The sequence below is a fragment of the Diabrotica virgifera genome, chromosome 3 (genome assembly GCF_917563875.1).
Source record: "Diabrotica virgifera virgifera chromosome 3, PGI_DIABVI_V3a".
Taxonomy (NCBI): Eukaryota; Metazoa; Arthropoda; class Insecta; order Coleoptera; family Chrysomelidae; genus Diabrotica; species Diabrotica virgifera.
The window spans coordinates 133,443,938-133,456,908 of NC_065445.1; the positions used below are offsets into that span (position 1 = coordinate 133,443,938).

Here is a 12,971-nt window from a genome sequence, read left to right on the forward strand (position 1 = left end):
CTATTGTGGATTCATTCCTGCCTACTCCCGTTTTTCATTCCTTAACTCTTTTGCGTCACATAATCTTCATGGGTCTTGTTGCGTCTTGACATACATTTAAACTTTTTGGCCAGCAGTTCTAATGTTTGCAGAAACCATATAAATATTATTTATTTTTATTTCAAATCTACTGAATTCCCATTTGGTCCTTTGAGCCGGATGCTGGTAATTAGTGCTCATAATAATTGGAAAATTGTGTTTATTAATACCACGGGTGGTTAGGAACCCTGGTAGAAGTTTGTTTTGGAGTGGAGACGATAGCTAACCGCTAGAAACACGTTTTGCAAGGCATTTGTGTGGATCAATATAATATGTATAATTTGTTGTTAGATGAGATATTGTTTCGTTTAGACTTACTCTATGGAGATACTAGATAAAAAAGTAATTTCTAATATGTGGGGTGAATGGCAACACGGTAAATATTATGTTCCTATCCACCCCACATATCTCAAATTCATGACGTGAACAGTAATAATTGTTGTTAACAAAAAAAGTTAACAGATAAATCAAAATATCATCATAATGTTATATTGTTGTAAAGGTTAGAATAAACAAAAAAACAATACTCTTCAATCTATTTTGACAGACATATTGTACTTCTGAGAAAGTTTTTTAGGGTGAGAAATATTCTCAAAATTAACGACTTTGTTTGCACGCCGAGAACATAGGAACTAGTGACGCCAACAACACAAACCTAAATTTCCTAAAGCCATATCACGTTAGCCAACTTTAAAAAAACTAAATAGCCCAACGAAAGTAATATATATGTTTAGAAAGATTATTGTAATTGTTTAGTGAACTTTTGTTCCTATTCACCACACTATTCCTATTCACCCCATTTTACGGAACTTACTTTCGAATATCTCTTGGGTTTTTACCTCGTTCTTTGACAAAGCCTCGTCATTTTTTCTATCCTGTGTTGCAGTTTCGAGAGGTGTGTTAATAATTATATCTTTGAAATCTCTCTTCACATTGTCATTTAACTTTTGTCGGGGACGATCTGGTAGGGTAGGCGTCTTCATATGGTTTAACCGGTTGTTTTACAGGTTGTACCGTAAAGATGGTTTTCGTTGCCTCTGTCATCGTTATTTTTTAGTACATGACATCCATGCTAATCTTACGTTATCTTACAATACTTGTTAGCAAATGCTGTCCGGTGACTGTTCGTTAATATTGGTGATTGTAAATTCTACAGTTGCCCTGTCTGGTCCTAATATGAGCCTAAAATGGACCTGAGAATTTTATTTCCAAATGCTATAAGACCTTACGAGTCGACTTATTAGAGTCATGCACCACTATCCACTATCTAATAGTCTTTAATATCTGATAGTCTGTGAACTAGAACTGTAGAAAACATAAAAACTAAATTGCTAAATTTAAGATTTAATTTAAAATAAATTGGTTCCACAAGTTACGCACAAATCGCTTACCTTAAATCGGTGTTCTGTAGGATTTGGTTAATTAGGCAGACCCAACGAATGTCACTACTCAATTCATCACTGCTGAAGTGCTCAATCTCTTAAATAATTTCCAGAATGAGTGATGGACTGCTTTCATGAAAGCCAGTGCGTTGACGGTACAATCGTTTCACGAAAGGCGAAAACTCAACATTTTTCGTCGAAGGTTGGAATCGAAGTTGTACCTTGTCGGCTAAATGTACTTATTGTAGCATGCCCGTTTGGATATACAGTGTGTCAATTTAAAAACTTACAATGGCTATATCTCACGAACAAAAGCTGATATCAAAAAATGCTTGAAACCGTTTCTAGGATAGTAAGGGGGAACTAAAATGACATGAAAGAGAACTCATCCCCATCAACCCCCTAGGCCCCACCCATCACAACCAAAAAAGTTTAAATTGCAAACCCCTACTTGTGATACATCATTGAAAAGGCTATAAAAATGCTATCCAATGGTATAAATAATAATTATACAGGGTGAAGCAATAATTGTGAAACTTTGGCTTAAATGAAAAATTTACTAAGGTTTTGTTGAATTACAAATTGATTAAAAATGTCAATTAAGTAAATATTTAATGTGAATCCCGTTGTTTGGTAAACAATAATACAGCCTATTTTCAAATTCTGCACGAAATATGGCAAATGTTATAGTAATAGGGCGACATGCTTGAGTAATTCTTTCTCGAAATTCCCCAAGTGATGCAAGTTGAGTTTTATAAACAACTGATTTTAAGCTAACCCCATAGAAAAAAGTAATATACTATCCTACTATAAAAAGTACCATCCAATGGTATAAATAATAATTATACAGGGTGTTAATATCAGCTGGCTTACTATGACTTTTGTATTTGTAATGCTATCTCCCGGACTATTATTTTAAATGGTAAATCTCCGCTCGAACTTTTTCTTGTTGAATTAAAACTTAATTTGCTATTTTTGCCTTAAATCAGTTGTTTATAAAACTTAACTTGCGTCACTTGGGAAATTGCGAGAAATAATTACTCAAGCATGTCGCCCTATTACTAGAAAAACATTGGCCAAATTTCGTGCAGAATTTGAAAATAGACTGTATTATTGTTTACAAAACAACGGAACCCACTTTGCACATTTACTTAATTGACATTTTTATCAAATTTGCAATTCAACAAAACCTCATTAAATTTTTCATTTAAGCCAAAGTTTCACAATTATTGCTTCACCCTGTATAATTATTGTTTATACCATTGGATAGCATTTTTTATAGCCTTTTCAATGATGTATCACAAGTAGGGGTTTGCAATTTAAACTTTTTTGGTTGTGGTGGGTGGGGCCTAGGGGGTTGATGGGGGTGAGTTCTCTTTCATGTCATTTTAGTTCCCCCTTACTATCCTAGAAACGGTTTCAAGCATTTTTTGATATCAGCTTTTGTTCGTGAGATATAGCCATTGTAAGTTTTAAAATTGACACACTGTATGAGCGATTTGTGCGTAAAATCAAAATCATATTATATCGCGCTTTTGTAACAAAAATTCGAAAAATAAGTAGGTGCATAAGGTTATTCTGCATAATTTTAAAGAAGGGCAGAGAAAAGCAACTAAATATAATTATTAAATTATCTAAAAACTTATTCTACCCGAAATAAATTAAATAATAGAATCATATTCAATATTAAAATAAACAAATAAAGAGTTCCGAACAGTATGTTTAAAACATTTATGGTTAGTCCAACCTGTATAGCCGCTGTCTTGAGCTCTTTGTGCTTTGCCTCTATTACCAGTATTACCCTGATATTTCTTCCTAATATATTTATGTGGTCAGTACTTATACACCAAAAACACAGTGTTGTTTTCTTCCAAAAAATATTCCACCTGGTACTTGTACTTCAAGTACTACCCATTCCATACTGAGGTTAAATGAGAGCGAGGATATTAAGCCTCGTTGTCGCTAATCTCTTTAACATTTAAAAGTAGAAGTGTATTGATCGGCAATTCGAAGTTTTCCATTTACCACTTGCAGGCACGCTCCTGCCATATTATCAGTTTCTGAGGTATACCAAACTCAGTCAGTATTAGCCCCAAACTTGCTCTCTAGAGCGAATAGAGTCTGGAAAGTTATTAGAGAACTACGAAGACAGAATAAAGACGCTGAAGGACTACATCTTATTAGTATTCAAGAACGAAAATAATGATTCCATAACCTAACGGAAGATTGGATTCTATAATTTCAGGAGGACACTTCAGAAAAAATATAAAAAATATAATAAACTGTCTTCCTGAAATTATAGAATCGAATCTTCCATTAGGAGCTTATGGTATCATTTTTTTCGTTCTTGAATACTAATAAGAGGTGGTTCTTCAGCGTCTTTATATTATAAAGGGTCTTCTTCAGCGTCTTTATATAAAATAGATTATATTGATAAGAAGAAAAATAATCACTACAGCAGAAGAATGACAAAGTGTGATGAAGAAAAAAATAGGTCCCTGGTTCAGGAAATATAAATCATTAATTGCTTAAAGCAGCTCCGGATAAATTAGTGGAGATCATTGCAGTTATCTTTAATAAGTGCCTGAAATAAGACGAACCTCCACTCAAAGAACATAATAGCGCCATCATATCTTCCATTTAAAAGGAAGGAGACCGAAAAGACTGTAAAAATTACAAGTGACGGATCTAGAAATTTGCCTTGGGAGGGGAAATTTGCCGTGAGGGAACTTCCAATGAAACACCACTCAAGACATAAAAAAGATAAACCCAAACTACATAAAAGACGAATAATAACTTATATGCATTAAGTTCACTTAATTTTCCCTCCTACCTAGGATGTTTATTGGGTTGAATTTGTCTTGTGTGGTTTAAATTAGCATGTCAGCTTATTTTAATGTTTCAATCATTTTTTTTATCTATAATTTTGGACCTTGTTAGGGTTAGGGAGGGGGGGATTTCCCTATTTTCCCTCTCGTAGATCCGCCCCTGAAAATTACAGCTATATTAGTATATTCTCCTTTTCATGAACATTTTTCAGTGCGTCACAAATTATAGAAAAAAAGGTAAGTCCGTGATAATACACATTTATGACATTTATTCTAACGTGACATTTTAGTTAAATCTGACAGTTGTCAAATTTTATTTTCAATTTTGAATAAAACCAAATCAATTGTGTCTATTGCATTTATAAAATGGTATTTTCTTTCATTTGTATAGTCTTATAAATTGTACAGATTATATTGATAATAGTATTATTTTATTTAATAAATAATTCTTTTTTGATTATGGCGCCATCTATCGACAACTAGAATAATCACCAAACTAGAATAATTACCAAAGTATTCACAGACGTGCCTTTTTTTCTGTCACATACAATTTAATGCGTTAGAGAGAAATCCAAAAACTGTGACGCACTGAAAGATGATCATGAGAAAAAGAATAATATGTTTTATATATGGCAAGCTTTATGAACGATTACTAACACACCGAATCGGAGAGCAAATAAAGAAGCAGAAGATCAAAACGACTTCTGGGCTGGTGGCTAAGAGGTATATTGACCGGTTATTAGCTATTAAATAACTTATAGAGAAACGCATAGAAAGATGATCAATAATCTTTGACAACCTTGAAAGAGACTAGTCTAGAAATTTGGATAAATTGGAGTAACGGTGGGTAATGGCACAATATACTTTCTTCTGTTCACGGACGATCAAGTACTGATAGCTGCTGATGCTGACGACTCAAGCTGTATACTAGGGAAACTGGAAAGATAAAAGGACAAAGACCCAGAGGAAGATCTCTAACAATATGGACAGACCAAATAAAAAAAACTGGGAAAATAATGTAGTGGACAAGGAATGAGGAGGAGGAGGAAGAGTTTTCCTAGATCCCTAGTTTTCCGAGCTTTTCTAATGTAATTTTATAGTATCGACTGATAGATGCTTTTTGGGAAAAACTGAATTGTTTGTTGTTAAGCGACGGACAGTTGGCAATTATTTTGGCAAACTATCTTATGTAGTTTTCAGTAATAAAGGTGTATTTATGTCTGGCCAATCTCTCACATTTTGAAACCAGGGTTACTTACTTCTTCCCGGAATGTTTCTTCCTTAAATTACGAAATGCAGAAAATGTATCTTCCTCCACGTATAAATATATGACCTAGATAACTTATTTTACACATTTATTAAGGCTTAAACGATTTTCTGTGGAAAATATACTATAGTATTTTTACTACAAAAACGTTATTACGTAGGTCAAAATTTTTGACGTAAGAGAACTGTCAAAACATTAGAATGTGACTTTTCATTATTACCATATTATATATAATAAACATGGCAATAATGAAAAGTCACATTCTAATGTTTTGACAGTTCTCTTACGTCAAAAATTTTGACCTACGTAATAACGTTTTTGTAGTAAAAATACTATATCCCATCACATGTACTGTATTTTGATTCGTTTCAAATTTGTATTATTTTTATTATTTTGTATCACGGGATCTTTCGGAAACCCTTCGGAATAGCCATATTTCTAAACCTTTCTACAATCTGATACCAATTACTTCTAGAATCTACGTTTCGACACTATACAGTTATATTAAATATGTTTTTATGAACCAAAGCACTTTGTGAAGAGTGTTTTCATTCGTTGGAAGACTGAACTAGCATATGCTAGACAGATCTAACTTATCTACCAAAAGCATATTTGGGTACCAGATTTGTGTCTTGTAAATAGGTGTGCTAAAATTTAAAAATAAACAAAGAATATAAAATATTTTATTAATAATACAATATTAAATATTTTTATTTAATTACAGTTCGATGTGTACTTCAATATTTGTTTCATTTAATTCGTTTGGTTTCGCTATATCCGAGGATTCAAACCACTGTTTATACACATTCACTGGATCAATCATATAATGCTTATGAAAAGAAACTGGTCGATATGTTTCTAAAAACCTGGCACTGTAGTCTTGTGGCCTTGCCTATAAAATTTGAAAATATTAACGATAATGTAACCAAGAATAAAAATATAAAATTTTAAACATTTAGTTGTTACAGAGTTGGGATAAAATGTGGATTCAAGTAAAAATCTTTGAAACGAAATAAGACGACATTCATGAAATTTTGCCTGCAAAATGTACAATGACACTTATGTAACAATAAAGAACTTGTTATTCCTAATTCGTGCATACTAAGTTTGGTCATATATATGTTACAGTTCAAGTTGATTCTTAGTTACAGTTGACTATTCCTAGTTCGAGTCAACTCCAACTAAAACGAGCAGTAAGAGTTGATTTGAAAAATTTAATTCAACTTTGACTAAATGAAGTAGACTCTTCCTAACCCTGGTTAGTAAAAGTAGATCGCGGGAAAAATAGAATCAACTCTTAATAGTTAGAGTTGACTATTCCTGGATCGATTCAGTAAAAATTGTAGATTATACGAGTATAATCTCCCGTGCTTTTGTGATGAGTGTGCGTCTCTTTGTTTTGACCTTTTCAAATACATATTATCACGATTTGAACATGTCAAGTAAGTACTAAATGGCATTGGGAAGAGTATACTTTTTCTAGTTGGAGTCTACTTTTACTAGTAAATGTTGAATAAAAATCTTCATTTTATATTTATAATCAACTTTGACTAAAACCAGCCGTTTGAGTTGCCTCGAACTAGGAATAGTCACCTCCAACTGGATAATCAACTTGAACTGTAACATATAATGTACAATATATAACAAAATGGCATATAAGATGGAACGCAAATTTTGGTTTTTCGACAATTACTTAAAATTTCAACCTACGAATTGCGCCAATAACTAAGCGTTTGTAGAAGGACTCTAGACGAATCTAACGGTGTATACCTCATATCCGAGAAAATTCGAATTTTTAAGTTACGGGCTTCATAAGCATGATAAAATCTATTTCCTATGGGAAAAACGGTTTTTCAAGCTTAATAATTCCTGTAATAGCTTCAGTTATCATACTTAACCTTAGATGCATCAGATACTGTTTGTCAATACGTTTCAAACTCATGTTTAGTGATCAAAATCGGTTAAGTCGTTTGGAAGTTATTAAGCTACAAAAGTATAATCCAATTAACGATTATTCCCGAAATGGTTTATGTAGTTGGAGTGGCTACGACGCTAAATTTGATCTGGAAACGGGCAATCCGAGTTCATTCCGAAAAAATCTAGAGTACATTCGATGGACACTAGATCATTTGGGATATAATGCGACAAAGGTGACCATTTATAAAGCTTAACGTGTAATCGAGAAACATTGCATTCAACTTCATACATTTAATTTATAAATAACTTTGAAAAACTCCTGATACAAGAATAAAAAACCGCTGAACACCGTAAAAATGAGTGGCGCATTCAATATTCCAGCCACAAAATATCTGATATGAATATTACGTGGCGCGAAAATGTATTTTCATTGTGATGTAAAACAAAATTCTAGTCTTATTTTAAAATATGCTGCCATAATATTTGCTAAATTTGAAGTAAACGCGCCACAAAAGAGTTTCAAAATTCAAACGTATCAAAGTTACTCTTTTGTGGCGTGTTTTACCTCCAATTGAGCAAATATTATGGAAAAATATTTTAAAATAAAACTAGAATTTTATTTTTTATCAAAATGAAAATACATTTTCGCGCCACGTAATATTCATATCAGATCTTTTGTAGCTGGAATTTGTATGCGCCACTCATTTTAACGGCGTTTAGCGGTTTTTTATTCTTGTAAATTATAAGTACATTTTCAGATTATTAACAGGTCTCTATAATCGTACTTAACCATACACAAATATGTGGTAGATTCGATAAATATTCAAAATATCTCGATAAACACTGGCTTATCGAAAAAGTCCTAAGAGGCAAAAATGTTTTAAAAACAGTGTGTTTAACTAATGGTGCCACACTAATAATTAAATTGGAACGTACACAAAAGTTTGGGGGGGTTTAAGGGAACAAAACCCCCATAAAATTTTTATGGGGTACACAAATTTCACTTTAAGTTTTATTTAAGATGCTGCTGCCATAAGAATACCACATGTCCATTTTCAATGAAAAATCTCTAAGAATTTTCTATATATGAAAAAAAAAAGATTTCCATTTTGTAACTTCAAAGGGCTGTAACTTTTTTTGTGTGCACTATTGTATATAGGTAAGTGAGGTTCAATCAACCTATTTTTGACCCCAGAATCTGTGGTATAATTAATTATGACCAATATTTTCGGGACACCCTGTATATCATTTTTCTATTTTCCTTGTTGTGAGATATGCCATTACTTTTTACCTTTGATTTTACTGTTTCCTCGCATGAACCTTTTCATTTTGTTTTAAACATTCTAAACTTTTGGCATTTCTTTCATCAGGTAGCTGTAGTTTTCTCCGTGGATGTGTTAGTTGTTGCTCCGAAAACTCAGGATCTTCTAACATTATTGCCATATACAGTGAGGACATTGAATTGGAATGAATTCATTTTGTCGAGAATGGGCGACTCTGGAGATGAATCCCGAAACAGGTCGATTTTTAATTTTAAATTATATTTTTTTGGCATATATATCATACTAGTGACGTCATCCATCTGGGACTGATGACGTAATCGATGATATTTTTAAATGGGAATAGGAGTCATGTGATAGTTCATTCGAAAGGTTATTTAATTCTATATTCACAAATATAAACATTAACATAATTATTTATACAGGGTGTCCAAAAATTTTTTTTAATTAAATTAATTGAGACAAAAATAAGAATGTATGTAATTTATTTAATGCAAAATACATTTTACTGATGTTAGAAAACAGAAAAAAATGTTAATTTGGAAAAAATTGCTTTTCGCTTAAATTAAATGTTCAAACTGCTAAGAGGCAGGTCGATGGCAGCTGTAATATTGAATTTAAGCGAAAAACAATATTAATTTATCAAATAAACATTTTTTCCTGTTTTCGGACAACAGTAAAATGTTTTTCGAACTAAATATATTATATACATTCTTCTTTTTGTCTCTATTCATTTAATGTTGTTCTGAAGCTATTTCCTTGTGGCATTTTTATAATTAACTATTTTAATTGGGAAATAAGCCACAATTAAATTAAAAAATAATTTTATTAACTTTTCGACGCTCAAATCGGATGCCGTTGTGAAAATACAAAATATCACTAAATTAAACAAAAATGTTGTTGCTTAGTAAAAAATTCTTCTAATAATTTATTTAATCTGACTCATTTATATCGGCAATTCAGACATATATTATACATTTTAGAGTAGAAGACTTTAAAATAACATTGCCAATATTTATGAGTTGCGTTCCTGGGACGACTTTATTGCAAGATAGTTCATTCAAAAATAAAATTAAAATTCCATTTTTATTCAGTTGCACTGCGAAGGCAAAACAATCTTATTTTTCACTTAGAATACGGAGCGCAGTGCCAGCACTCTGAATCGACGATTTTCGACTCTTGTTGGAGTCTCATCGGAGACAACGTAGGCCTGCTACTCCATACTCTAAGTGACAAACACCGAGAGTTTATCCCCCACATCGCAACTGACGTGAATGGACTAGGTGACTAGCGTCATCTGGCAATTGAAAGATGAAGTAGTTTTCAATCTTAATAGCAATATTAATAATATTTAAAAATATTAAAATATTACTAAAAGATTTTTAAATTGAAAACTTATTGGTCCATTTTCTTGGTAACACCTCCAAGGCTTCTAAAATTTGCAAGCCAGATGGATGCTGAAGCGAAGAAGACAAGAGGATTTAAAAAAACTTACAATTCACGACCCCGTCTGTTCAGCTGGTAAATTCCAACAGAAAATGGACCTAGTTACTCAAAGAAGTAACGACCAATATAAAAATAAAATAAAAATTCCATTTTTATTCAGTTGGTTTATTAACTAGGTCCATGTTCTGTTGGAATTTACCAGCTGAACAGACGGGGTCGTGAATTGTAAGTTTTTTGAATTCCCTCTTGTCTTCTTCGCTTCAGCATCCATCTGGCTTGCAAATTTTTGAAGCCTTGGAGGTGTTACCAAGAAAATGGACCAATAAGTTTTCAATTTAAAAATATTTTAGTAATATTTTAATATTTTTAAATATTATTAATATTGCTATTAGGATTGAAAACTACTTCATCTTTCATAGTTCATTCAATTACATTAAATCAACCACAACTCAAGAATATCCGCCACAAAAAAATCATAACATATGATCTGTCTTTAAAACGACAACCAAATGCAACGGTGGCATATCATTCTTCTTAATTTCTCTGTTCTGTATTTGATTGTTTTACCTGATGAAACGCTGGTGAATGTGTAACTGCAACATTCATTCTAGCCATACATATTCCCAAATACATATCATCTGGAGTATTCAAAGACGGACATGAACATCTTTTCACCAGTTCTGTTAAAAGTGGTCTGCTGAATACCATGCCTCCTCCACCTGTTATATAATTATATCCTCCAGGATCTCGTAGTTCGTAGCCGTACCTCTCGCCAATGCAGAGTTTCTCGGATGAATCGTAACATGACAGTAGACGTTCAAGATTGTTGACTCTAAAAATAAATAGGTAAATTTAAAGGCAATACCAACTTCTAGCATTAAAGTGTAATGGTTCTCATAATACAATGTAATTATTCATAAGTGGAAGAGTTGCTAGCTACGAAAAAAAAAAGTAGTGGAGAAAAGGAAGTTATTATTAAAACTATTGAAACCTTTTGATATTTTCATACGAGCATAATTCCTCATGGACGCTGACATTTAGCTCTTTACGACGCTTGGAAAACTTTGAGGTGTGGATATTCCACCGCATTCTAAAAATTCCATGGACTGGCCCTGTTAGGGGTATTGTGGTTATTGTATAAGTGAAGAAGTATTAAGACCTATGAATACAGATTGTGATCTTGTAAAAGTTATTAAAAAAACTAAAAACTTTATTAAAAAACGTACATGTATTCAGAAAAATCGAAGGAAAGTGTGGTCCTGGTAGACAAAAAATTACCTGGCTGGGTAACATCAAGGATCAGACAGGACTAGACCTTAAAACCCTAATAAGAAGAGCACAGGATAGAGACGAATTGGCACAAGTCATCGCTAATATCCTTTAGAGACGCCACCTAAAGAGAATAATGAGCTACACGGCGCTCAAGTATCTTCCTAATGTTGCTGAACTGCAGCAGAGGATAAGCAAATTCAGCTGCCGGGGAATATTTAAAAGATACTCCCATACATAAAAATCCTTTTTGCAGACCATCCAGTAACCAAGTCACAATTTAAGTAAATTGTAGTAAAATTAAGGGAATTTAATAAATTTATTGGAGAATGCAGCAAATGGACTTTCTATCTAGAAAGATAAAGAAAATACATAATATATCATATATATCATAATCATATAAGGCACAGGACAGCATATCGAAACAGTAAGCGGAATTATTAAATACACCATACCTCGGACTTACTGTAAGGAAAATATTTTTTTTTATTTATTTATTTATTTAGTACCCAAATAACAGTACTGGACCAATTACAATCTGGGTTAGTGTATTAAGCGTATTAGTAAATTTACCGTTTACAGATCATAAACATAACAACAAAACAGTATAAAATACATAGACTACATAAACGCCGTTTATATGTAAGTGTGTGAAAAAACTCAAAATGAGAAAAACACACTCACATACGAACAACGACGAACAAAAACTTATAAAGTAATTAAAGAAAAACAGAAAATACATAGTATGTAAAACAATTAAATACAAAAATACAGAATAAATATATAATATAACAGCAAGATGTTAAAAAGTGACTGGTTGCAACCTAATATCGTTAGCAGTATTCTTAATGATGCGTAAATTAGAATTGAAGATGTCAAAGAGATCAGAGTTCGCACTGTAGTGAGCTTGCATTTGTACTAGAGGTGACTGCACCAAAATATTTGATCTGGCTCTGTTAACATAAAACGTTTGTGAAGTACGAGAAGCAACACGTGGTACGTGGAGATTAAGAAGTTGCAATAACTCAGGAGTATTTACTTGATTGTTAATAATTTTAAATAAAAAGCATAAAGATTGAGTTATTCTACGACGTTGGAGACTTTGCATCTTAAATTTATCGAGAAGTAGCTCTTCAGAAAATCCCCTAGCAGGATAAATGCCAGTGGATTTAAAGTGCATACTTTTTAAAAACCGCCTCTGTACTGATTCCAAAACAGTTGTGTGATTTTGATAAATTGGAGACCAAACTATCGATGCATAATCGAGTTTGGGGAGAACAAGAGATGAATATAAAAATTTGCAAGTGTCAATATCGGTAAGTTCTTTCGCATTTCGTAAAATGAAACCTAGAGTACTGAACGCACCCGCAACGATATTAGTGATGTGTGATGTGTGGAACAAATGATAGTCTGCAGTCAAATATGACCCCCAGGTCCTTAACAGAGCAGGGGCGACAAATGGAAGTATTATGTATATGATAATCATAGTGTGTTGGAGAAGGGC

At 32.6% G+C, this 12,971-nt stretch overlaps 1 protein-coding gene across 1 annotated transcript in view; it reads right to left on the bottom strand.

The window, feature by feature from the left end:
* Nucleotides 1–6,222: 6,222 nt before the first annotated feature.
* Nucleotides 6,223–12,971, bottom strand: part of LOC114338855 (beta-1,3-glucosyltransferase) — a 209,000-nt gene continuing 202,251 nt past the window's right edge. Inside the window, exons 8-9 of the mRNA XM_050646909.1 lie at nucleotides 10,766–11,030; nucleotides 6,223–6,447 (exon numbers count right to left, since the gene is read on the bottom strand). Coding sequence (XP_050502866.1) covers nucleotides 6,274–6,447; nucleotides 10,766–11,030 — 439 coding nt within the window. The 3' untranslated portion in view covers nucleotides 6,223–6,273. The remainder of the gene's footprint in view (nucleotides 6,448–10,765; nucleotides 11,031–12,971) is intronic.